The 27504-nt window shown below is 44.0% G+C and overlaps 1 protein-coding gene across 7 annotated transcripts in view; it reads left to right on the forward strand.

Annotated features, from left to right (window-relative positions):
- Window positions 1-27504, forward strand: part of BIN1 (bridging integrator 1) — a 92186-nt gene that overhangs the window by 16350 nt on the left and 48332 nt on the right. For all 7 annotated transcript variants that reach the window (XM_053947633.1, XM_053947634.1, XM_053947635.1 and 4 more), the window contains exon 2: window positions 21679-21759. In XM_053947633.1, the coding sequence (XP_053803608.1) occupies window positions 21679-21759 (81 nt within the window). The remainder of the gene's footprint in view (window positions 1-21678; window positions 21760-27504) is intronic.

The following is a 27504-nucleotide window of genomic DNA, read 5'->3' on the forward strand; positions in this document are numbered from 1 at the left end:
ATGATGTGAGGTCAGTCAGTTCCCCTGTCCTTGTGCTTTGTCCTTGGGGCATGTTGCACCAGTGCAACTCCTTTCTTTGGGCTTCAGAACTAGTTCTGGCTACTAACATGTGGGTGCAGGAAAAAAAGAGAAGGGTTGGAGTAGCTGTGTTTATTTACTTGTGTCATTATATCTTGGGACCAATATCTGTGCATCCTGGATGCTTCAATCCTGTCTTGCCCAAGCAGGAAATCTCACTTTGAGAATGACCACTTGGGAATGTTCTTTTGAACCCTCTAGACTGGTTTTCACTTATTTTTACTTGATATCCTTGCTTTTTAGAAGGAAAAAACCCCTCTGTGGCTGAGATGTAGCCTATGCAAAGCTGACTCAAGGTTGCAGAAGTAAACAGTTTTTTGTTCTGCCCTCACCATTACCCAGTGTTTAAAACCCAGAAGGGTGAAAGAGAGCCAGGAACATAATCAATATCTTTATCTCCTTCAGCAGGAGCTGAAGAAGCCAGCTAGGCTTGTCTACCTGACAGAAATCTTATCTTGCATGAGCTTAGTGCTACCATACACAATGGCCCCAGCAGTGGTAAGGGAAAATGCTTGGAATTCTTAAATTAAGCACCTGATTTTTTTTTTTTTAATATATCATGCTTCCTCAGAGGCTGTGTGAGAATACTGGCCCCCCTGTGACAGAAAGGAAAGGTAATGATGCAGAAGGGCATCATTGTAAAAAACTAAATAGTGCATCTAGTTTTCAGTGCAGATTTTCCTGGGTTTGAAGGGAACTGTGACAGTTTCTCCATTCCTTCTGTAATAAATGTTGCTGTTTGTTACTGACCTACATGTAATTTAGGGTTATTTTGTAGCACTGTTGTGTACTCCTTGTACAGCTCTGTTACTTGTACTTGTTCTCTAGAGGTCTCATTCTGACACCTTCAAATAATGGAGAGGAAGTGGTTCTGTGTTAGTGTGAAAAAGTCTTTGAGCACACGTGTGTGCCAAGCCTTCTCACGTAGCCTGCTCTCCTCCTGGCACTGCTGCTGTGGTGTGGGTGAGACTGCACTGCTCTCTGCAGCAGAAGTGTTCTGGATTTGTGTTGTCTGTGCTGGTGAAGATTGGCAGAGACAGACTGCCTGCTTTCAGCAAGCATCTTTGGTTTATTTGTGTCCCTGCTCTGAAGTCAGACATGAGAAAGAAAGTATTTTGTGCTTGCTCTGGGGCAGTACCAGTGCTGTTGTGTGATGTGCTTGTTTATTTTGATAGAGAAGAAGGTTCTATGTTTGTTTCAGAGGAAGATGTCCAAGCATTTTATACTCACCTGCAGGTGCATGTGGAAAAAAAAAATAGCTGCAGCTGGATCCTCCCCTTCACAAGAAACTGGTGATCAGCTCTGATTCTGCATTTATTTCTTCTTTTCATCTGCTTAGCAAAGCACCTAAGGCCTAGATAGCATCAGCTGTGCATCGTTAAAGTTCCTGCTTCCAATCCCACCTTCCTTTCAATCCCATATGGTAATCCCCAGCCATCTCCATAGGTGGCAGACAGCCAAGTGCTTAAGGCCGGGATACCCTCCTCAGCTAGGGAGAAGGGCTTTCCCCAGAGAGCTCCAAGGGAAGCCCTGGGAGCCTGTCTGTGCTCCCAGCTCCTTTTTGGTGTCAGAAAGAGTGCCCCTGCTTTGACTGTGTTTTCCTGCTCTTGGAAAACCTGAAGCTGTCATATCAAACAACTCCTCAGAGCTTTCTGTCCTCTAATCATAGACCAGCCAAAATACAGGTGACCCTTCTTCTTCCAAGTTAAGGCTTGTGTCTCGGGATCTGTGATGTTCCACACTAACATCTATTTACTTGTTGATCTGGATCCTCCTTGTTCTGTTTTTCCCTCTCTCTTCCCATCATCTTTAACCTTTGCCTGTGGCAGCTGTGCAATCAGACCAGAATCCAGATGGGGCTGCCTCTTTGATCCTAACCTGCATTTAATAATGGGGCTCTGGTTCTTACTGAAGAAATAACATTACAAGGTGCATTGGCTCTTCTTTAATTTAAAAGTTTAATTAGTGATTTGGGTAATATACAGTCATTTTAACCGCTTAACTGCTTTCCAAAGTTCATCCTGAGAGTAGCTGCCACAATTGCAGAGTAGCCTCATCCACCTGAGAAACTGTCTCAAAAAGCTACATAATTTTAAAAACCGATTTGATATAAAAATATTTTTGCAATAGTTTAGATGGTGTCTTTAAAGATCTGATAGTAATGAAGTCTTGGAAACCCAGCGCTCAGTTTCTTGGGAGGTTTGTCCTGACTGGACAGCAAGACCTACCCCAGAAATTACATGAACTGTGAAGATATGTGGTAAAGTTGGTTTGGAGCTTTACCATTACAGTTTTATCTCCATAATATTGGGTCATACTCTATTGCTTAGAACAGTAGATTCACACTTTTTTTTTTTTTTAAACACTTGAATCTCAGCGAGAACTTAAGTGTTACAGAAGATACGTAAGTGCTGAGGTTTGAAAATTTCTCTTGGTGAGCAAAGCCAAAGTTTTCAGTCAATAAACTAGTTCCTAAACCACTGAATTTGAATGAGTTTGTCTCAAATTGTGGCTGACTTATCTGCATCTCCCTTGTATAATTAAGAGTTTAAAGAAATTTGAAATGCTGAGACTGGAATTCAACATCTTATCTTGAAAAAAGAAAAAGGCTTGGCAGTGATTCTCCCTCTTTAGGAATGGGTGGGAAATGTTTAGTGTTGAAATGCAAGTTTATACAAGTTTAGCAAGTCTAAAGCTTGGTGTTTTCCAGAGTGATAAAATGGGATATTCTGCTGAAACAGAATATCTAGTCCTTCAGCCCAAAATCCACCCTCACTGGTGTGATTTAGAGAAAACAATGGCCCAACAAGAGGGCATAAGTGCTGCAGTGCTACTTGGAAAATCAATTCCACCCCTTGTGAGCCAGGCTGAGGCATCAGAAACCATTGGTTACTTTCAACCCGACCTATTGCTATTTTGAGTTGAGGTTAGCTTGTCAATCCTGTTTCAGCATTTAGCTCTCGCATTCTTGGGGAAGCACAAGGAGGGACAGTGATACAGAGGCAGGAGAGAGAGTGGGAAATGAGGCTTTTTCAGTGGCCTTCTTGGGAAAGCTTTTAAGTATTCATGAAACTATGGCCTCTGCAAAGATTCCTCTTTGCTTTGGGCATTTCCCCAGTCCAAAGCAGATTTTTTCTCTATCCCCTGAGCAGGATAGTTCCATTTTGGGAATGAGGTGGAGGGGATGCTGTATCCATCTGTGCTGGAGAATGAACTTCAAAGGAAGGTCCTATTGTTTCTTGCAGGAGATGAATTAAAGCAGAACTTTGACTCTGGAAACTGCTACCATCAGATGTCTTGCCTGGAAGTGATTAGGTGGCAGTACTTTTGAATGATTTGTGTATTTAAGCTGTCTACAGAAGATGGATCCTATGTCTTATATCAAGTGTCTGAAGGCTTTTAGGATGGTACTCTTCTTAAAAGCCAGGTTCCTTTGATATGCACCCCCCCCCCCCAATGCAAGTCAGAGGTGAGCAGAAGGTAGGAACAGCCCAGCCTATTTTTTCCTGCCCCATCCTGTTTCCTAGCGCTGCTGGAATCGATTCCTGTTGATTCTGGCACAGTCCTGTGAAAGCCACCAGGGGACAAAGGCTCCTTTTGTTGGGAGCTGCAGCCCGGGGCATGGACGTGCTTCTCAGCACTTGCCTCTCGCCGGGGCATCCCGCAGCGATTCCAGTGGGATCTCAGAGCCTCCTGGGATGCACGTGTGTCTTGGCTTGGAGTCACCACACTGACCAGAGAGTGTTTCCTATTGTATTCTGAGAGAGGAGAAAAAGCATGAGTTAGGTTGAGGTTTGCACAGGAGGAAGGTAAATATTGGGTGAATGTGACCCTTTGTGGCCAGGTGCAGGTAACAAACAGTGACTGGACAGTGACAAACAGACATTCCCTGTTCTCTTCTTCCTTCACTTTTTAAGATACTTTATGCTGCTAATCTCAGTTGTGTGTTTGTTTTGGGGTTTTGATTTGTTTTTCAGTAGTAGCATTTAACTTAGTAGTAACACTGTTCAGTAGTAGAATTTAACACCATTGAGAAACTCTGCAGGCTGCACATCATTGAAACTAAAGTGTGGTGGTTGGTGGGGAGAGGTGTTGGGAGGATCAGGTTGGGACTTGGAATGAGCTGGGGAGCACCCACCTGTTAAGAGAAGTTCTCCTCCCTTCTCAGGTTTCTGTTCCCCTCCATGGGAGCACTCCAGTTCCTGTCCTTGCTTGGCTGTTGTCACGTAGAGCTGTTTAAGGAGTGGGAAGTGAAACCTGTGGCAGGATAGGATCTGGCAGGGAGGTTTTGTAACAGTGTCCTGTGCCCATCAGATATCTGCAGCATTGTCCAGTGTCGTGGGGAATGGAGCAGCTGCTGCCAGCAGCCTCAATGCCTACCCTCATTCTTGCAGGTGGCAGCGGAAGTATTTAGGTGATGGCACTTGCCTTGTGGGAAGGAAGGCACAGAGATGTGTGCACATTCTGTTTTTGTTTTCCTGAGCTACCAGTGTGGATAGCTGCAGCCATGGAATGCTTGCTGGTTGCTGTCATGACTCATTTTTATTAAAACCACGCTGAGCCAAAATTAGTGTGTAGGAGCTGGCCAGGAGGCTGGTGTGACTGTGCTGGAAGGACACCCGTGTGAGCCAGCTCGTGCTGGTGCCTGCAGCACCCAGGGCTGAGGTGCAGTGACCACAGCCGTGACACTGGTGTGGCTGGATGTGGCTGAGGCAGGAGCCTTACTGGATACCTGACTTAGGACAGCTGTACTGGCAGGCCTGGCATGGCTCTGTGTTTAAAGACCAAGAAAGAGATATTACTTAGTTCTCCTTTCTTCTGCTTGGGAATTACAGAAAACAGAGAAGACTTTATAAGGTTTTTTAGCAAGAAATCTTATCACTATGGTTATTTTGTTTCATACCGCACTCACTTCAGGTCTAAGTCTTTATTCATAATTGGAGCAGATTGTGTTGTGTTAGTCTTAATGAGACTTTTTGGTTTTTTTTTTCAGACACACCAGGTACTGGCTCCTGTTGGAGGGGTTAGACCTGGAAGACTGTGAGTTGTGTCTAAGGTGAAGGAGGTTTTTTTACCATTCCCGTAGCTGAGTTTTATGTGAATGTGTCAGTGGTATTGAAGGATGTTCCCTTAAAACCATGGAGTGGAATGTACCTCATGAAAAAGTCTCATCCATGTTCTAGATGAGCTAGAGCAGGGCTTCAAACCTTTTCTTGGGTCATGGGGCCTTAATTTTCTTTTCCAGGGATTTGGCCTTCTCTGTAAATGCCAAATATACAGCTTGCTTTCCATAGTTGTTCTTCATTGGCCTTGAAGTCTGCAGACCACATGCTGAAAATCACGCGACATTCTTTTGTGTTTATTGCCAGATCTGTAATTTCAACCCAGGATCTTCTGGCTTTGCTGTCTAACTCCCTGTGCTGTTTACAGTTGGGGAAAAAAAAATTGAACCACCATCCCACAATCTAGCATGACTGCTGCAGAGTAAGCTCAGACATTTATTTTTTTCCTAACATGGTCTCCTGTATCTTGAATCCTGTGCTGATGTAACAGTTTGATTGTGGCAATGGTCTGAAAACTCAGTGGGGTTTTCTCCCCATTCTGAAGAAGCTGGATGAATGGCAGTGTACCTTTCATGTGTCCTTTTGTATTCTTGGGGTACTTCTTAAGTAAACCCTGGCAACCCCTACCCATGCTGTGTTGAACCACTAGAAACACAGTATGTTGGTGAGAGGTGGACACTCCCATCCAAACATGAGCAAAGTAAAACTGCCTGCTCAGATCTGGCTCCCAGAGTGGTGAGATGGCTTTGCACTGAGTGCCTCCCTCGTTGATCCCCTTGTCTCTTCTGAGAAGGATGACTTTTGGTAATATATGGTGGAGGTTGTTTGGCTGATGCCTGTGTTTGCCTGGCTGTCACTGTTCATTGCACGTCCTGACGGACAATTGCTTTCATGGATAAACAGAGAAGGAGTAACTTCTACAGCAACTCCCATGTGGCTGCTTTCTGATGCTTCCTACAGTGCCAGATCATCTGTTGTGGTTTCTGCCTTACTTCACGTATTGAGCCTTTGCCCTTCCTGTTCCCCTTGAGCATAGATCTACACTCTCCTCTGCAGGGTTTGTTCTCTGGGAATTTCATTTTCTGGGTAGGTGAACAAAACCTTCAATCACTCTAGTCACTGAAATCTTAGTTCCCTTCTTTTGCTTGATTCTTGCTCTTCCCTCACCTCAGCAGCAGCAGGAAGCAGGCTCAGGAACCACCTGGATAAAGGGGGTGGGTCTATGTCAAAACACAAGTTTATCTTATGTTACCTATGGAAAAAATCTACTGCAAGGAGCTGGGCAAATGGAAAAGGCCTCTGTTGTATTTTGTGTGTGGGATTAAGAAGGGCAAAATCGCTTGCATGTAATTATCTGGAATAAAAATGCTTTAGATGTTGACTTTATAGTAAAGATTCAAACATGGCTCTATTCCAGAGACAAGCTTTTCAAAAAGCTGTTTGAGAGACTCATCATTACTACACAAAGTTGTACATGACTGTCTGGAGATGGTTAATTTTTAAATGAGTCAGGTTTTAGATAACTTGTCCTGCTTGTTGTAGCAAAGCATTTAAATGTATCCTGTGGGACAGAAGCACAAAAGCTTGTTTGGTCCCTTCTTTTTATTTGTGCAGCAGAATGAGTTGAATGGAATGCTGTCATGTAAGTGTTCTTACAGTGATGAATCTACCTGAAGGTCACAGCTTGGTGCTTTTGTCACTGTGGTGGTGACCTGTACTGACAGTAACTCGGATCACAGCCTGACTGGTTACTGGACAGGGCTGTAATGAATCAAAGTATGAGTTAGAAAGTATACTATGCTGAGTTTTTTCTTGTTCCAGTTTGTGCAGCCAGCCTTTTGTCTTTTTTTACAGTGCCATTGAGTCTTGCAGCAGCATTGCATAGCCAGCACTGAACAGAAAAGGACTCTGGCCACTTTGCTCTGAGGGCATAGTTGCTGCAAGGCTGGGACATACGTGTCTGTACTGCTGCAGAGTTGAGTCCAGGACTAGAGATGTCTTAGGAGGTTCTTTGGTCCAACTTCTTAGGTAGATTGTGCACTCAAATCCTTCCTGGTCATCCAGCATAGCACAAGGGTGTCTACTGCATGTCAATTCAACAAGTTGAATATGAAATGTAATGTAAGAGGATGTGAATGCTCTTAGATACTGGCAGGGGCTTCTTTGTTCTGTGTGTGTGACTTAAAAGTGTGTAAGGTGGGGTTTCAAGGGACTGGCTCTTGGTACTTCAAAGGCCATCCAGAAAAAGTTTGTGAAGTACAGAAATTTTGGCATAGAAGATTTAGTGACTTTAGACATAAAGATGTCCTGATGGTGTTCTTGCAGGCCATGTTGACTGTTAGGGGGGACTTTACAAAGTTGTGCAGTTGGTGGTGGCATAACTAAAGGTAAGCAGCAGTGAATGTGCATGAGATCTGAACAGGAATGATGTGGTTAAATAGGCTTGCTGTGAGACAACTTGAGTTGTATCTGGACTTGCTGGCTCCTGGTAACCCTTTACAAATAAACTCTTGGGCAAGAGAGATAAAAGCAACTAGATGAAGTTCCAGCCTTCCTTTTGTGAGTGCTGCTAGCAATGGAATAAGTGTGCCTTAACCACAGAAGGTCAGCGAGGCCTTTGGGCTCCAGACATTATGATTTTATTGTTAGCCTGTATAACAAGATTAGCACCAAATGACTCACAGAACAAGCCAGGTGGTCTTTAATCTTCTGTATCTGGGTTGGTATGAAGACATTTTCATTACCATGACAGATGTTGTGGCTGAAAACTTTGACAAAATCAGGTCTTCAATGACAAGTGTTTTCTGTGGGAACTCTCAACTTTATTAAACACAAAACATTGAAAGATTGTGTTTGATTGTTTTTCTTTGTTTGTTGTTTTGTTGTGGGGTTTTTTTCTTCTTTTTTTTTTTTTTTCCCAAAAAATGTGAAAACCCATGGAGTTCTTAAAATTTTTGGTGGAAGAGGAACCTCTGTGGTGAATCCAGAGGTGGTGCTGAACTTCCTGACTGAGAGGGCAGTGGATATCACAGCTGAAGCTACAAGTTATGAGATTTCCTTCCGGAGTGCAGGTTCCTTTCTGATTGCTGGGATGCTTTCACTTGTGTACCCACAGATTGCAAGCTCTTAGTGATAGCTCCAGCATGATGTAATGTTCATAGTATTAAAAATTAGGTGACTCTTCATAATAAATGAAGTCTATGCTAAATAAAGTTTATGCTTTAACAACTGAGATATTCCCTTTTGTATTAACTGTTCCTGTGATTGTGGCTGACCTTTATGCTGCAAGACCACAGGGCACAGCAGTTTGCACCATGCAGGAGTGAGCTTGGATCCAGACTAGACTATCTTTATTTTGTCTCCATTTCAAGCTTCCTGTCAACAGCACAATTGACAAAGTCAAAGGAATAAATCAGAACCATCCTGAAAATATCAGTTAATATGTCATGTTGAAACTGTTCTGGCATTTTCCTTATGTTGAAATGAATCTAATCCCATCTTTCTAAAATGAGAAACACCTTTGTAAATACTGGGTGTCTTTTGCTTATCAGATACTGTGATGGGAGTTGTATTTTAAAAGCTGAGATCTTGTGTTGGTAATGAAAATACAATTGGAGTTAATAATTTCTGGCAAGGTAACTTGTCCTCCTTGTAACTGTACATACTTCCCCTTTTGCTTATTGTCTGGGCACAGCAACTTTATGGCTCTTCATTGTAATAGCTCAAGAGGTTTGCAAAGGACTTTGATTTGCACATTTTTTGTGGGAGTGAACAGAGAAACCCAGACTGACTCCTGAATTTCCAAGTGGACCCTGAAATGCTTTTTGAAAGTATGCTGAGGGCGAAGTCAGCTGTACAGGAAGGCTGAGAACTGTGTGCTTGATTCCTCTTGCAGGAGTTGGTGCCATTTGGAGCTGTGGTGCCAGATGTATACAAAAAGCACGTGAAGATGCTGAACAGAAGAACACAAGCAAGAGGGAGGCCAGGACAGCGTAGCAGGGGGCATCACTGGGCATGTGGGTGTCTTAGCAACCATTATGATTCTGACTGATATTTGTATCACTTCAGTTATGACAGAGGATTGAAGGAATGGTGATCATGTTTGTAGACATATACAGGTGCTTTTTAGTGGATAAACAGTGGATAATGTGGTGGGCAGGGGTGCTCAGGCACTGGTGGCTGTAGTTCCAGAGATATACATACCTAGGGACCAAGGTGAGGGATGTAACTCCCCTCCTTTAGGTATTGCCCAGCTTCGCTCCATGCAAAATGCCACAAATCATATCTTCCTTCTGGTTACTCTGCTTTTTCTATAGGTACTGTCTCTGCTCTGCTTTAAAAGGTCTGTATTGGAAATTTAAAGTCTGTTGTGTATAACAAGACATCCCCTTCTTTGCACTCATATCCTAGATGCAAAACAAAATGAGTGGACCTGGTTTTGTCCACAAGCACTGCCACAAAGCTGGCATCAAATAAAAATGAGGGGGTTTGCTCCCAGATTACTGAGTATTCACCGGTTTCCTAGAGAATCTTAGATTCTCAGTGAGCCCCTTTGGAGAGATGAGAGACTGTGAGTGCCAGTCTGCCTCCGTGTCGCTCTGTAATAGGATGTGACTGGGATGGTGCAAAGCAAATGCTGGTTCTTTGTGACACCCCCCGAGTGATGATGCAGGTGAACTGAGCCTGTGCTTGGCTCAGTCCACTCATGTGTGCTGTTCTGTAAACCAGGGGCAGCTGCACTGATTCATATATAAAATGTTCTTGTTTTCTGTGAATCCACTTGAAATTTCAGGCCTTTCCAAGTGAGGCTGTAACATCAAGTGGAGGCATGTAGAGCTGGGCTTTGGGAGAGCTGCGGGTTGTTGACAGTTCCCTGGTTATTAATGGCCACAGCAAGGGCTCTCAGATTCTGAGAATAGACCCTGTGTTTGCTTTGGGGGAGACAGCTGACAATGGTGTTTGATACAGCAATATGTCTCTGCCTGGCTTTTGATTGACAGTAACACAAACTTGTTCTCCTCCCAGCCATGGCTTAAACCTGGTGACATTTACAGCAGAGTTAACTTCTCTGGTCTAAGTTTAGGTGGTGATTTTGTCTTTGTCTCCATGTGTGTGCTTAATAAGGTACAAAAAATGAAAGTGGAACGGGAATTTCAAACCATGGCTGAATGTGAAAGAGGGAGGTGTTAAACCTTCATGGATTTTCATGGACTAGTTGTCGTAGATTCTCATTTAAGATATTGGAGTGTTGAAAGATTATTACCTATTTTGGGACTTTAGGTTTGCTCTCCTGAAGTGTGTGGTAAATAACTCTGAGGCTGTCAGTATGACTGTGTGGTTTTGGGTTTTCTGGGTAAGCTGAACTTAGAGTTGGCTGGTAGCTGTGGCCCCACCTGTGCACAGCTAATGATGTGTTTTGTGGGTGTGTGTCCATAAGCCATCTGGAAATAGCATGTGGTCTTAGCTGACTGCTGAGATTTCATTTCTTGCCTTGCATCCCTGTTACTCTTTCAGAAGAGTCTCCTGTTAATGAACCTTGTTGCCAGATAAAAATTCTCCTGCCTCCCACAGCAGGCTAGACCAAAAGAACAGAGGTGGCCTTGAAGGATGAGGACTATCAGGGGAAACCTGGTCTGTTTGAATCTTCAAGCAAGTGGTAGCACAGGGAGAGAGGAGCAGATCCTTGGCCAGTGATGGCTGAGCCAGAAATGTCCTGAGCTAATGCATAGTTTGACACCATTAAATGATGCTTGGGTGAGAGCACCTGTTGGTCACTATTGCATAGAAGGCTGTTTCTTAGTCTTCCTTCCTTACCTTTGGTAAGCTTTCATTCTTTCAGGAACATGACTTTCTTCTGTTGCTGTCTTCTCCAAGGCCTGGTCTGGCAGCAGATGTTTAACCCAAATAGAAATATCTGTCTCTTCAATTAGGCCCTGATGCTCCATAACCTCCACTAGATGTGTGAAGGATTTGCACCAATGTTCCCCTGACACTGCAGTGAAAAATGTATTATAAAAGCTGGTGGAAGTCCTTAACCCTTTGTGAACATCGTGAACAACTTACTGGCCTTGTGTTTCTGGAGAGTTGACCTGTCACTTCAGACAGTGCTGACAGTTACTTGGGCAGAAGGGTGTGGTTTGGAGGGGTGTCCAGAGAAGCCATATGCATAAACCACATGAACTGAGAACACCAGCATTTAGAGAAGTAATTTTGTCTGTTCTTTGTAAGACAGGAAAGCTCCTGGGTTTGGCTCCTTTTTGTCTAAAATGAAGATGCAAATGTACAATCAACGTAGAGGGACTGGGTTGCATCTACCCCCTCAGAACTGTCATGTTAGCAGTCCACATGTCTTTGTATCTACCTTACCTCACTTCTGTGCTCATGGTCAGAAACAATTGGATGCTTATGACAGGTGGGAAAAATTTGCTGGAAAGGATTTCTTATAATTCCTTTTCCCCTCTGTTTCCACTTCTTTCAGTCCTTGTTCTACAAGTTTGCAAAACTACACATAAGCAGTGCTAGCAGTGTTATCCATTGTCACTTGATATTTGTGGAGTGAGCTGCATCTTTTGTCTGTAGGAGACTTGAGGATTTTCAGTTATGTATGCTTTGCAGCCCTTCTGCCCTTTGCTAAGCTGGACACATGGTCCAGTTTCATTCTTGTTAGTGTGATACTGCATTAGTACTGCAGCACTTCTGAAGAGTAAAGCTCCAGGGTCAGGATCCCACTATAAACAAATCTGGAACAAGAAAGGCCTTCTGCCTTGAGGTTGCATACGATGAATGATGATACTAAGCAGACCAAGGTTTTGCAGCTGTGCTGATGCTGTAATCAGTAATCCTGGTTGCCTGGATTTGGGATTTTCTGGCGCATGGAGTACCAGGGTGAGAGAGAAGAGTTGGTCCATCAACACTCCTGTGATTGAAAGGTACTGAGTTTTGCTGGTTGATGAATCTTGTTATTTCAGTAGCTATGTATGGGATAGTACCAAAATCCCTAGACATTCTATGTGTCATCAATAAAGATATGAGTGAAAAATACCTACATCTGTAGATAGAGATATCTACGATATCTGTCTATCTATAAAGATATCTATGATTGGTACTGCCTTTCTTGGACAAAAAAAAAAAAAAAAAGGAAATATTTTTCTTTCCACCACAGTTCATCAAATAAAGAGATGCTTTGAGCCATTTCTAGCTATGTAATGCTCTCCTTGAAGTACTTTGCAGCAGCTTTAATTTGTTGTTGCTATGTTGTTTCATGGACCTGTTTTAATGTTGACGAATGTATGGTGCACAACAGGAATAAAAACAATCGGAGGATCTTTTAACAGACCCCCCCTCCAACTGATTTATAGTGACCAAATTTCCTCAGTGTGCCTTTTTCTTCTCCTTAGGGAGTGACAGCTCAGGTCCACTTGTTCATAATATATTCAGCATCTGTCGACACCCTTCCAGCATGAAGCTGAGCAGAGCCATCTTGTCCAGGGCTGGTAACTGAGCTCCGAGATTGCTGTCAAAAATAAAAGCTGCTGAGCTTGAACCAGATCTGGATATCTGAGAACTGGAAACTGTGAAGGACAGAAGTGACTGAGTTGGTAACTCAGAGCACAGCATGCTTTGCCATGTACCATGTTTAAGGATTTAGCAAACAATTGCTGCTGCTTTAGTGTATGAAGGAGCCTTCTCTCTTTAAAAAACAGCAAAACAAAAAAAGCAGAAGCACCCTGAGGTGCCTCTCTCACTCTAGCTTCATTTGCCAAACTCACAAGATGCAGACACTCAGCAGTCCCTGCTGTCTGGTGCAGGTGTGACAGAACCTCAGCACAGCACCCTTGCTGCCCTGTGCAAATGTCAGCTGAGCTGGGATCTCTCAGCAGCTCTTGGTATCTTCTTCCATGAAAGAAAGACACTTGAGAAGTCTGCACAGCTCTGTATTGAGGACATAATTGTGATCCTTTGGGAAGAGGGGGCAGCTGAGCTCATGTTGTTGCCTGCTCTGGGAACATACGTGACTGGTAGCATGGGGACAGCATCTCCTTTCACACTGCTGGGAAATCCATACGTGATGTAGGCAATGAAATGTGGAAGGGCCCTCTTCTCCCCAAATAGTGCAATCAAGAAATGTCATTTGTATTGTACCTGATACAGGTGTGGTGAATGTCCTTCACCTTGATTTGTGTGTTTGGGAGAAAACAGTGAAGCATTCTGGGTGCAGATGTGTTCACAGGAGCTGTTGCAGGAAGGAGGGAGCTTGTGCTTGGCAACCTTTTCTTAGATGGAAGAACATCTGGAGACTGGTCATATGACTTTAAAAACTTGCTAATTTGTTCAGAAATGTCTTTTCACTATTGACCACTGAGACAGTGTTACTTTAGGGTCTTGAATAAAAGAAGGCTCCTACACTGTCAGTTTTAAAAATCCTTGCAAGCAAATTTTAAGCTTTTCCTAGGACAGCTAATAACAAATGCAGGACATGCTACTGTTAAGGGAGCAATTATATTTGTGGCTTTTTCCTTTTCTTTTTAAAAAAATTTACTTTGATTAACACTTTAGATGGAATAATGAGCTTGGGGTGGAGCTTTTAAATATATCTCAGTGATTGGGGAGCTTTTGAGTTTGTGGTTTTGGTTTTAGGTTTGTACTTTTTTTTTTGTTTGTTTTGTTGTTGTTTTTTTTTCTTTAGAACTGGAGCCATTCAAGAGAAATATGAACAATTTTTTTCCCACTGAAAGTGCTTGTCTGAAGTAAAAGCAAGGGAGTGCATATAGAGCTTGCCCATTTCTTCAAAGAGTTAGTTATTTATAGGCTTTTTGCCAAAGCTGATGCTGCAAAAAATTGACTGAGCCCCTGAGCTTTGTGTACACTTGAATGCCATCTTTATCTTTTTCCTTAATGAGTCTGTATGAGACTAGAATCAGCACAGATTAGCTGTACAGAACTTACTGTGCCTTTTGGTTTAGAGTTCTGACCTGAACAAGTCCCACTGCTGTGTTCTGGGAAGCCAAGGATCGACCCATCCCACGTAGATACTGTAGCCCAGTTCTGTGGGAAGTAGCAGTGAGCCTTGCAATAATGTAAAGGACCATGAACATTTTTTTCAAGTGTTGCACAGTTAGAGACAGTGTTAGCAGATAGTGAAGGCTTCCCAGAGTGGGAGTGGTATTGAGGCAGGGAAATGTCAAAGCCCATTTTAGCTAAGTGATTTGATCACAGCATGGAGGTTGAAAGTGATTGGTACCTGCTTCAGGAAAAACTGAGTATTGTCAGTAGGGTGGGGATGGCCTGGGGAGAAACTGTTGTAGGTCCTACTCCAAAAACAAAGATGCTTTTAATGTGGGTCCTCAGGGACATTGGTCTTGCTGAGACAGAGAGTGGGGTCAGCAGGTTCTGAGAGCAGTAGAAAGAGGAGAAGAGGTAACCAGGGAAATGAAAATCATCCTGGACTTTTTCCTAGGGCAGAAGATTTACTGGGCTTCTGGCCCCATGTCCAAGAGGGCTTTTTATCTTGGGCACAGGGTTCTGCCTATGGATATAGCAATTTTGACCAGCCAGGCTGGTCAGGAGTTCTCCAACAATAGCATGGAGGACAGCGTCTTGAGCTCCAGGTGCAGGAACAGCCTGAGATCCACTAAACCCATGGAGGTAGTTGTGGGAGGAATGTCCAAAAACTGGGGTTAGACCTGGTTCTTCTCATTGTGGTCACATATGGTCTTTGCACACTCAGTGTCCTGGGTATTTTAAGATGCTGACTTCAGCCTGGTGAAACTTGTTGCCATGAACTTTCTCTTGAGACTATTATGGGGAAGCAGGTTTTCCAGGAAATAATTCTGAGTGAGAAAACTGGAACTTGAGTTTTTCCTATATTGACTGCAGAGTGAGAGAGGAGGATGAAGCATGAAAGACCACATTGAGTCATGTTAAACTTGAGAGGTGTGTCCTGAAGGTGCAGGTCATGGTGAGGCTGCTGTTTAACAGATGTCAGAGGCAAATGCTTGAGATGAGCCTTCAAGGCAATGCAGCATGACTGGCTCCTACAGAATTTTTTTAATATAGTGCTATTTAGGGAAGATGATGGTTCTTTGACACATACATGCAGTTTCTTTGGCTGTGCATGTTGTTCGTATCTAGTCACACTTGGGTTTATGTTACACTTCATGTTGTATGGAAGAAGGAATGAGATATTTTTGAGTAAGATATTTGTTTGGAGATGAAGTGATTGACCTTCATTGAAGTTGTCATCTTCTGGATTTGGGAAAGAATAGTTTTGGAAGGGCCTTACAAGGTCTGATCCCTTTGTAGAGTGAGATCAATCTGGCTTAAATCACAATTGAGATGCTTGTCTTGAAGTCTTTCATTAGCAAAGGACTTTCATGCAATCTAGCCTAATGATTTAAATTCCTCACTGGTAACATATTTTTAGGGGATGTGTACAGAAAATTGTCTTTTTAGTAATTTGTGTTTTAGAATATAGCTCGAAGCATGCAAATTCTCACATAGTTAAACTATAGGGACACCTCTGAAAATCAGCGTGCCTTGAGCTGAGCACTGAAAACTGGTCATCTCATTTCTCTGTTCCTCTTTCCCATTTGCCAGCTGGAAATGCTAGAGATAAATTTGGTGCCTCTGACATGCTGAGCAAACACTCCTTACAGCTGGATGGATGTGACATTAGACATGGCTTTTCCAGGTCATTCGGGAAGTCACTAACAAAATGCAGTATTGGAGCCTCATTTCCCATCAGTTAGCTCTGTAGCAGAGGCAATGTCCTGTCTGTGGGATCTATTGAACCTTGTTAGCAAGTAAGAAGCAAACAAGTACTGCTCTGTCTGTGCCAAGTTTGACATTGCCCTTTCCCATCTTCCGGTGGTCCAAGGGCCTTGGTGATTGCTCAACTATGGGAATAATTTCCTCAATTTAAAATTAAACATTAATATGTTTGGAGTTTCTTCCTCTCCACCCCCATCTTCCTTTGTCCAGTTGTTTGAAAGAAAGACTTGATTGTGTCAGGCTTGCATGAGGAAAGCCAGCTGTCCCCAAAACCAGCCTGGAGTCAGGCATGGGGGGCAGGAGGACATGCCCTTCTCCTGGAGAGGGCTGGAGGGGGAGTAGATTCCCACTGCTGCTCATACTTTTCTCCCCAAATGTGAATGCAATAACCAAAGTATTCCATGAGCACAAATCTACTTAAGTGAACAAGTTACATTGCATCTGGGCATAGAAGAAATGAAGCTTAAAAAAGCTTATGAAACTTCCTTTGTTTGTACCTTATTCAGTTACATGGCTTTGTGCTTTCCATCTGACTTGGACACTATTTTCTTCCTCTTCTGAGTAGAATGTCTTCCATGGAATAACAGGCAGCAGCCTGAGATCAAAGGTTTGTTTGTTCTGTTGCTAGTTGACCCATTGATATATGCCAATTTATTGCAATTCAAAATTAGTCACAGTAGTTACTGTCTGAATGCCCATTTGGTACTTGGAGACTATGCACTGCAGTTGGCAGACACAGCAACAGTCAGAGGTGTTGTTGATAAGGGGTGGAGAGGTCGGGAGATGGAGTGATTTGGGGGCAGTGGGCCTATGTCAGTATCATGTAAGTTCAGCCCCTCTCTGATACTGTGGGGGGGAGTAAGATGTGGACTTGTAGGGCAGAAGTTCCCTGGCTGTGGGCTTAATGACTTCCCCTTCATCAGGGCTGGACCACTCTAAATCCAGATGTTTCAGAGCCAGATTTAGCTTTGTTTGAGATCTACAAAATGAATTTACTTTATAGCCTTCCTGCTCGTCACTTGTATTCCCTAAACTGGTATTTGGCCTGGGTGACCCATATGCCATGGAAGGTAGACTTTTACTTGGTTATTGGCTCACATAATGAGTCTACATGGGGTTTGTGGAGAATATTTGGGGTTTCAGGGCTTTTGTTGTGTTGTGGCATTGATATTTCAAAGGGAGTGAGGGAAGGTGCTGACTGAGAACTGTGGCTGCATTAAGCAGCTGGCATATATTTCTTTGTTAGAAAGCATAAATGTGGTTGCAGTTGCCTTTATGAACAAGGCAGAACTGCATTTCAGTTGGTCTGATACTTCTTCTTGATGCTGACAGCTGCTGTACTGCCAGCAAGTATCTGTCCTCACTGGGGATTGCTGCTCTGTATCAGAATTTGGTGGTCACAGGGCTGATGTCCAGATCTCCATTCCCTTCCTGCCCAGTGCTTGAAGCAGAGCACTGGAGACCCTGTGCTAATCAGCACTGGGGGCTTGCCCTTCAGGAATGTTTCCACCTGTACAAACCTGGGGAAAAAAAAAAAGGGTAAACTGCAGCCATAAGATGATTTCTTTGGAGCTTTACAAAGTTGTGGTATTTAGGTAATGATCAGACATTGTGTGAATCTAATGGTCTTTGGGGAGAACCTGCAACTTGGATAGCTCAAAGCAAATTTTCAAATTTGCTAGGAACAGCTGCTGTTTTTAAAGGCTATTTTATGCCTTGACTTCTCTGACCATTGCTAGCAAATGCCACATCTCTGGTATGAGGGTTTTCATATTTCCCTTTTACTTCTTCTGTGTTACTTCTTGAAGTGTAGCAATTCCAAGTTTACTGCAGATGGTTCTGCCCACAACAACAGATTACAAACACATCTGTGATATGAAAGGAATGTGATTATTTACTGATCTGTTAATAGCATCTTGCCTTCTAGGTTCTTAAAGTACTTTTGAGATTTCAGTTGAACTCTGAGTCTCCTTGTTTTGTTTGTTGCTTTTATTCAAATGCAGGAAAAACTGAGGCACCATGGGTGGAATTTGGCTCTCTTTGGAGATGCTACAGTAGCTGGTCTGTGACTGTTGGTCTTAGTGCATGCAGAGCATTTGCTGGTGTAGCTATAATTATTAGAAGAGACCTGGTTTCTGAGAAACACTGGGAAAGATACCTGGTGCCTGAGGCCAAAAACACTGGCTGGGATGACAGCCCCATCCTGTCGTAGTAAATCAAGACTGCAAATCAATAAATCATAGTAAACCAAATTACTACTGCCATAGTAAATCAAGACTGAAACCCACAGCAACACTAGAGCCTCCTCTGAAATCCCTTTCACAAGGTGTTCTGTGGGATTCATACAAAGTATTCCCTCCTTCACCCTATCTTGCACCATCTCGAAATGGTCCCTATCCTTATGCAGGGCCAGGACTCCTGAGGTCAAGGGCAGACCAAGGAGCCTAGCCATGGTTGCTGCTTCATCTTTTAAATGCCAGATCCATGCCCGCTTCTGCTGTGGTTTGCCGCCAGACAGCAGCTGACGCATCACACCATCTCTGATCCGCCCTGAGATCTGGGAGCTGCGGTGGAGTCCTGTCTCCTACCCTGGTAAATCTGCTCCATTAATAGCTATCAAAGAGCCTGAAGTTTCCATCCGAACTTTATCTGGCTTTGCAGTGAGCTGGAGGATTAAAAGCTGTCGCAGGGGAAGGGAGGGAGCAGCCGTGGCTCACCCGGAATAGGCTGACCTATGACGGCAGTACCAGCCCGGGGAGGGGAGTTGTCCTGTGAGCTCACGGGTTATTAGCAGTGAGCACAGACATGTCTGCAGTCAGCAGCACACCCAGGGCCAGCTGCTCCATCCTCCCTGGTTCAGGGAGTCCAGAGGGATTTGTTAGTACGACTTGCCAGCACAGCTCTTTGATGGTGGAGCTGGGAGTAGGCTTGAGGGCCAGCATTGAGGAACCGTTCTCTGTGCTGCTCAGATGACTTGGGGTTTGACCTCTGGGCTGTTCATGTGGAGCAGATCTGTTATGAGGGAGAGCATTATGAGGAGATAAGCACTGTCCTGCTGCAGCCCAGGGCTGTTGTCTCTCTGCTGCATCATAGCAGGTAAAAAAAGGGATCATTGTATGGTGGGGCTTGCCCATAGGGCCGGCAGGCATGGGGCACAAACCTTCATCTACCACATGGGGAGTAGTGTAGGAAGCAAGAACAGGTTTTTTTTGTCTAGCCAGGGATTCACGTCTCACAGGCTCTCTCTTGTACCTGATTTTGTTTTCCTTGCTTAATTTCTCTGAAGGCATCCCCAAGTCATCTGTTCCACCCATCCCTTGTCACCACTGTGGAATCACGCAGGGCTTTTTCTTACTTCCTCCCTCCTCATTCAGAACTGCTCCTCACCTGAGCTTTCCTGTTACAGCAGGAGCTTCTTCCTTAGAGATAGGCTGGGAGTTAGAGCCCTTTGCAGTGCCCAGTGTTTTACAGGGATTGTGCAGAGCACTTCAGCACAGTGGAACAAGATTTTCCCAGCTGGCCAGATGATCCCAGACTAAGTGTGCATGTTTCCCAAGGGGCAGTAGAACTGGAAATTAACTCCTTGGATATGATGAAAGCAGGCATGTGGCTCTATAATGAATAGTCTGTGAGTGCTGCTCAGTGTTTTACACCAGGAAGCACTGAGGCTCTTCTAAATCTTTGACCCTGGTGACATACTCCAGATTCCTCCCAGTCAAATGCTCTCCTTCCCTCCCCTCCAGGCCTGAAAGCATCACATCTTTTGAATAGCCAGACAGATGCATTGTCCTGTAAAAATCTCCTTTGTATCTCCAGTAATTCTCTTGATCTGCACATTGAGTGAGAATGTAATTCTTCTTTGGAATTTACAGCTTGCATACTTTATTGTTATCAGTGATGGGTGCTATTGGTGTGCCTTCTCTTTGGACCCCTAGGAGGTCACCCAGCAGGTAGGAAACCCCTGCTCCATAGATCTGACAGACTAGGGGAGTGCAGCTGAACAATATCTGGAGGAGATACCACTTGATGAGAAAGATGAGGCCATACTGAATGCTTGTCTCCTGCTGGCATGGTGGAGGAGCGTGTAACCTCAGCAGCAGTGTTGCTATGGGATGTGCTCCCCTTTGCTAGAGTGCATGGGCACAGGAGACACCAGTGTCTGGTGTACAGAGCTCTGCCAGTACAAACAACATTGCCTCTTCTCTCTCCAACAAGCTCTTATGTACCAAGGGTTTGTGAGGAAGAAGGGAATATTCATGCTGTCTATGTCCTGCTGTGTAGACAGATTTACCAAGCACATTAGGCATTTGTGGCTGCAGTGTTTGTTGCTGGTCTTTGAGCTGTAGAAAGTTGTACTTAAAATTGTGGTGGTTTTTGATTCAGCTCTTGGATACAAAGAGGACACTCTTTGTGTGTCCTTTTCCCTCCTTTTGCTGACACTGGAATACCTCAGCAATTTCTGGAGGTGAAGAGAAGCTGTTGAACAGAGGGAGAATGAAAAACAGTGATTCCCTCCTAGACATTCTACACTCAGTTACTTGTGGTCATGGGTGAGATGGGAATATCCATTCATGTATGGGGGAGAGAGAAACTGAGATTAGCCAAATAGGCATAACAGGTGTTCTCCACCTCAACAGTATAAAATATAAAAAACAGTAAAAAAACACATGAGAGTGGGCCAGTAGGTGCATGGCCAGTTGGACTAAATTATTGTTGTAGGTCACTTCAAACTGAAGTGCCCTTTCCAGAGAGGACTGCCTTGCTTGTTGAGGTGCTCCCTCAGCTCCCTTTTCTAGCTCACCTCTGGCTCACCAAAACATCTTGTGGCTGAGGGCTGGGTGGGCTTTTCTCTGATTTCACTGTCCCTGTGAGACAGATGATATAGTCGGCCTTAACCAGTTACAGAGTATATCCCATTCTCCCTGCAGCTGGAGTTGCTTGGGGCATGGCAAATAGCTGCTGCCCTCCTCCACAGGTTTGCCCAGACTTCTTGTGATGAATGTACCTGCCAGCCCAGAACATGAAATGCTGTGTTGTTCTGAGCCTGGGAGCAATCCACTTAGCTGCAGGGAGAGTGAACTAAGAGAGAAGGGTGATAAGAGAAGTAGTTTGATAAGGATTTTTTTACAGGCTGTGGGGAGCTGTGCTGTGCAGGGAGGTGGCTGCTGACACTCTCAGAAGTGACACTTGGACTGAGTGTCACACAGATTAATGGTGTAATGTCCCCAGTGGCTCTCAGCAGCCAGCTCTTGCCAAGCATGTGCATAGTGAGAAAAGGTGGAAAGAAGGTGGGACTTTCACTGCTCCAGCCACTCCCCGCTCCTTGAAATCTCTGCACAGCTCTCTGTGTTTGAGGACCATCCAGCTGTTCTGTTTGCAGAACCCCACCCTGTCTGGACTAGACACTAGTGTTAAATCAGGAAAAGTGTAACTGCACAACATAAGGCATTTTAGGGATGTGGTTTGTGTCTTGCTGGTTCAGGAGATAACTGGATTGCTGTTGCCTTGTCTGCAAAAAACATTAGATCAGTGAAAGAGAAGCCTCAGTCATGCTCTTCAGTACAGCAGAATGTAAGAGGTTCAAGTTCTTCCTGACTCATCTGTAAATCTATTTTCAAACTATGATTGTGTAGAAAAATATTCTGAAAATCTTGAGCACAAGAATAAAGGTGAGTTTTTAACTTTTGCCTCAGGACCAAAAATGTGCAACTGTTTCTTTCTCTGATGTATCTGTATTTGAAGTCTCCTTTTTTCTCTCTCTCTCCAGGTCCTTCAGAAGCTTGGTAAAGCAGATGAAACAAAAGATGAGCAGTTTGAACAGTGTGTGCAAAACTTCAACAAACAGCTGGTAAGATAATTGTCAATATGTAATTGCACCCTGGGTTTCAGTATTAGCCTCCAGTCATCTGCTGCAATGTATTTAAAAGCCATTAAATTAAACAGCACAGGCCTATTGAAGTGACCCATAACTCATAACTTCTGACTTACAAGAAATGACATTGTGACTTCCAGGGCCCCTTTCACGGAATCAATGAGACAATCATAGAGTGTGCTGAGGTGGAAGGGACCCATCAGGATCCCAAGTCCTGACCCTGTGCAGGACACCCCAAGAGTCACACCATGTGCCCGAGAGCATTGCCCAAACACTGCTCAAGCTCTGTCAGGTTTGGTGCTGTGAACACTTCCCTGGGGAGCCTGTCCCAGTGCCCAAACTCTCTTAGGGTGAAAACCCTTTTCTTCATACCCAACCTAAATCTCCCCTGCCTCAGCTTTATCCTGTTTCCTCAGTCCTGTCACTGGTCACAAGAGTGAGGAGATCAGTAAAAATAATACTTGTTCTAGACCCAATTTTAGAAAAAGAAATAGCTCAAGCAGAACACTTTCTGCAGTTAGCAGCTGCTTTGTAATGTAATTTTTGCTGCTCTGCTGGAAGTGGAGATATAAGAGCAACATTGTGTCCCTGAACGAGGGATAGGTTGGGAATCAGATTAGAAATAAAAAAATAAAATGGAACAAGGCAGTTTCAGTTTCCTAAACACAGTGTAGGGCAGAAGAGACAAAGAAAGCAAATGATGAAAAGGGAACATCCTTCCATGGCTAAGACCTAAACCTGACTTCCTCCCCATACTTGCACAATTACTGTGTCAGGCCTGAGTCATGATTCTTCTGCATGTCTGCCTCATCCCCAATATTTTAGTGCACAGAAATATTTTAACAGTGTACCAATTTTCTCCCACCCTCCTACTTCCACAGCAGTAGCTTTCCATCTTCAACTGGGAGTGTTTTGTTTTACTTTTTATCTAGAGCCTTCAGCCTCCCAGAAGGGAAAACACCAGTTACCTTGTGGATTTTGCTGGTGCTTGTTGTTAGGGGAAGCATTGCTTCTGTTTTGTGGCAGGAAATGTGTGCCACAGCATAGCTCAGGTGGTACTGAAGAAATCTGTTACCCTTTTGTGGCCTGACACGTTTAGGACCTTTTTCTAGATCTGTTAGTGGCAGCTGCATTGTGTCTGTTGAGACCCAGCAGATGTGGTTATGTGTCACAAAACCAGCTGAGTAGGGATTTGCCACAGCTGAATGTAATGAAAATCCTTCAGTCTGGCTTTGACTTATGTGTAACCAGAGCTGATTGCAGATTCCTGGACACCAGTGCTTGTTCTCTTGGCAGCAATAGTAGCTGTTGCTCCAGATGTTCATGCAGCAAGTCTGTAGCATGTCCAGCAATGATATTCTCTTGTACACAGCAGAATACATTTTAACTGCTTTCTGACAACATGACATTACCAGATGTGACTTTTTGGGTATAATTCTTAAGCAATTAAGAAATAACCTTTATGAATGAGAAATACAAAAAAACTCAAATCCAGATTTCTACATGTGACTCTCTGGGATGGCTTTTTCAATTTCCAAAGCCATGAGTTCCAGTGGTGCAGTGAGGAGCCTGTTAAAGAAGCACTGCGTCTTGTATCCCTTACATCTGAATTTTTTCTCCTGTTTTGTGGAGCAGACAATGAACTAAATTCCCCAAAGAATTAATCAAAGAAGCTGGAGGCTGCTCTGCATTTGCTGTTTGGGGTCTGCTGATTTTGCTTAGGCCTTTGGTTTCCCTATGACTAAAATAAATGTAGACAATACCTGTTTTACAGGGAAAACCATGAGTGTGAGTTAGCTGGGTTCTTAGGATATCCAGAGATGAGGGGTAGGGGAATTAAAAAATCGGCTATATATACATATATACACACTTCTTTATAATTTTATATATATAAGGTGTGTGTAGTATAGTTATCTTTGAGATTTCTGTGGCCTTTCATTACAAAGTCTGCTCCAGTGGGGAATGGAAGTCTGGAGGAAAGCTGACCTTTTGCTGCAGGCTGGTGACAAGCCAGCACTGCTCTCTTGTGGAACTGTCTAGGGTGTGAGCAGGCAGTGACCTTGATCACTGGATGATTAGAGGCTCCTCTAACTCTAATGACTGTGTTGGACCACTTTGACACGTTTCTGTGTGTGGTCTGTTGAGGAATGGAGTGCAGGTCTAAAAATCAGTCATTTTCAACCAAGGTATTTGTGGTTCTCTCAAATAATGGTTGAGTGTACATAAGGGAGGGCATTGTACTTCCTAACTCTCTGTCCATCAGGTTCATATAAGAGCATCACTCTGAGGTCCCTAAATGGTATGAACTTTTTGACTCAGACAGATTTGCTTTGTGGCAAAAGAGCTGGACACAGCCATGCAGGTGCAGGGCTTGCCTGTGTCTCCTGGAGGCTTGACAAGCAGCAGAACTGCCCCTCATTACTCCCTCATGGAGATTCTTTGGCTATTAACCTTCCCAAATGGCCATTTGAAGGTTCCCTCCCCATTCCCTTTCCCAGTGTCACTTGTATTCAGTCACTGCCATAAGGATCTGTCCCACATACTGTCCTTACTGACCTGGGAGCAAGAGTCCTCTTGTAAAGGTGCAACTCAGCTACTGCCTGAGGTATGCCAGGCTTTGGCTTCTCTTGCCCTGTGCTGAAGTACTCGCTGAAGGGACAGTGTGAGGCTGGTAGCAGCTCTTACACCTGGCACCGTGTGTGTTTCTGCCTCACAGAGCAGCTGGGTTTTGATAACCTTCATGAGGTGCCACTTGTGTGGAAGTTCTGGGCTGGTTTACAGCCTTCCACACCAAGCACATGAGAGGGAAGCTGCTGCTGGCACAGGCTGCATCCACCTCTGCCTGCAGCACACTGTGTTGGGCACAGCCCCTGCTGCAGGGCAGGCAGTGAGGACTGCACCTTGGCTCTTGCAGAGTAGGTTCCCATTACAGTCAGTAGCTCAGAGAAGGTTTCTTCCCTGACAAGAACCCTTCACACCCAGCAGCTCCCATTTTAGCCCTTTGTGGCAAAACAAGCTCAACAGCCTCCCTGTGGTACCCCAGGGTGGAGCTTCCCACCAGTTGTTCATGCTCTGTCTTAACAGTTCTAAAGTTTTGCTGAGTGGGGGCTTACCTGGAGCTGTTGTTTCAGTGCTTCCCCTCCCTGTAATTATGCAGTCTGCTCTTCCAGCCCTACATTAATCTAATCTGGAACAGGACATTACCTCCTACCCCCTGAGATGTCAAACATCCCTGCTGATAATAAAATCCTTCCCACTACATCTGCAAAACCAGAGAGGTTATGTAAAAGGGTTGCAGTCTAATATTAGGATGAAATAATTCTTTTTTAAGAATGGGGAAAAAGGGTTTTAGGAAACCTATCTACTACCAAGAGGCAGCTCTACAGAAAATCACATACTTAGCTAGGGCTTGGTTTTAAGATAAGAAAGCACAGAAAGGAATCAAGCTACTTTTTTTCTTTTTTTACAGAGCTGTAAGTAATAGGTGGCTCATTAAGTCTTTGGGAAGAGAGAGAGGTCTTCCAGCCTTCCAAGCATAGCACTTTTATTTTTAAATATCCATCTGTCCTTCATGTTATACCTTGTTGTGTTATAGGCTCATGGGCTTGAATTGCACGGTGGCAGTATTTGCTCAAACAAAATGACACTTGTGTGTTTAAACATCTTCATATTGAGCAATACCTCTGTAGCTTCCCTCTGCACACCCTTCAGCTCTTTGATAACTGGAAAGTGGATTTGTCTTTCTAATTCCAGTTTGACTCTTTTCCCTACATTTTTTTTTACCATTCAGTTTAAGTGTGCAACTCAAGAGTGTTGAAAGTTTCTGGTTTGTATAGTACTTGACAGTGTCTAGCTGCATTGTGAGAGGTATTTTGGAGAGAGCATGGAACAGGCTTCCCAGAGAAGCCACCCCTGAAAGTATTGGGAAAACGCATACATGTGGCTCTGGTTTAGTGGGCATGGTGATATTTAGTCAAAGTTTGCCCTTGGGGATCTTGGAAGTCTTTTCCAGCCTTAATGGTTGTCTGATTTATGCAGAATTGTGGCAGTACCTGACAGCTCACTGTAGGCCGCTCGAAGAAAGCAGGTGCTGCATGCATAGACAGAAAGCAATGATCTCAAAGTTACTCAAAAGTTTTATGGGAAAGCATTAATGCTTAAAATAATTTTTAAAAAGTCCTTGTGGCAAGAGAGCTGCTTTACTGGTGGACAAGAAAAAATCAGCAGAAATACCAGAGAGGGAACTGGACAGGAACCACAGGTACCCAGGGGAGCTGGGAAAACAGGTTATGTAAAGGGGCAAAACTGAACACAGGTCTCTCATTGAAAATCTTTCTGCTTGCAGATCTTACAGGCTGTAAAGTCTGTTCACTCTCGCTGTCAGGCTCAGTACTTTTAAGAGACTTAGGTAACTCCATAATGACAGAGATCAGCTGAGTTTAAACATCAGCAAGAGGTGACTGAGACCACTCCAGCTGCAGGAGGCAGCACCACATACTGGTGAGGATGCCTGGAGAGCACCGAAAGCTGGTTCTGCATTGCTGCAATTGCATGCTCCAGTTTTCAGCCCTGACTTGTAGGTTTTTCAGGTGATCTATATAAAAAATATTGATTAGACATTTAATTGTGGTGCCAGTTTTCTGCTCAGAGGATACTTTTGTCTCCGTGGCTCTAGAACTGGGTTTTGAGACTTGAAGAGTTCTGAGTTTGGCTTGTGTCATTTGCTGCTGTGGCAGGATTAGGGCAAGCATGGACACAATTTTAGAAGTGGCTTCTGATTTTAGGTGCTACAGTTTAGAATGTTACTGCTCCAGCCATTGCAGTGCCCAAGTGTGTAGTGGCAAGTTCTGCAGAGGACCTTCCCTGCTGACAGTTTTTGATAGCCTCCAAATTGTGTGTTCAAAATTAGTTATTCTTAAAAATGATACAGCTGCAGGATGATAATGTATCCATTGGTGGGACTTTGCATATCTTTTGCAAAACGAGAATGCAGAAAAGAGACCACTGCACCTCACAGCCTGCTGTCATTTTTCCTCCTTCCCAGTTTGTGTCCCATTGAGGGGGCACCCCAGCATAATGAATTTTGACAGCTGAAGCCAATTCCAGAGACAGGAATCTCACAGGACATCTTCAACAGCTGCCTCAGAGCTACTGACTTCAAAAGCAGATGTTTCCCATCAGCTCTCCCCACCACTCGGGCACCTCTTGTCTCAACTGAGCTCATGCTGAGGTCCTTTGTGCTTCCAGTGCAGCTGTGCTCTCTAAGCAGAGGCTAAGTCTGCCCAGCTGTTGAGGTGGCAGTGATAGCACAGCTTTGTGAGAAATCCATCTGCTTCCAGCAGCATGGCCCAAATTGTTTTCCATGCCTCGAAAGTTCTGGATGAGTTCACATTTGTTCTTTTCCTACTGCCATCAGCAAAGGAAATGAGGGATTGGAAAAAGCTGGCCAGTTTTACAAACAAAGTCTCCTAGTCTGGGGAAGCATTGGGAACTGACCCAAAGAGAGTACAAGAGGAAGGGAGTTATGATTACATTTGCTGCAAAAGTCCTAGAAGTTCCTAAAACACACAGAAAAAACCCACAAAAATATGATAGCTTGAAATTTCATGTGATCGTAGGACTGGTGTGTAGCCTGTCTGCAAGACCAATTTAATTGGAAATGCTTGAGTGCTTCTTACCCTCTCTTTAGCTCAGAGAATAACTGATGATCCCCTTATGTTC

Source organism: Vidua chalybeata, chromosome 7 (genome assembly GCF_026979565.1).
Source record: "Vidua chalybeata isolate OUT-0048 chromosome 7, bVidCha1 merged haplotype, whole genome shotgun sequence".
Lineage (NCBI taxonomy): Eukaryota > Metazoa > Chordata > Aves > Passeriformes > Viduidae > Vidua > Vidua chalybeata.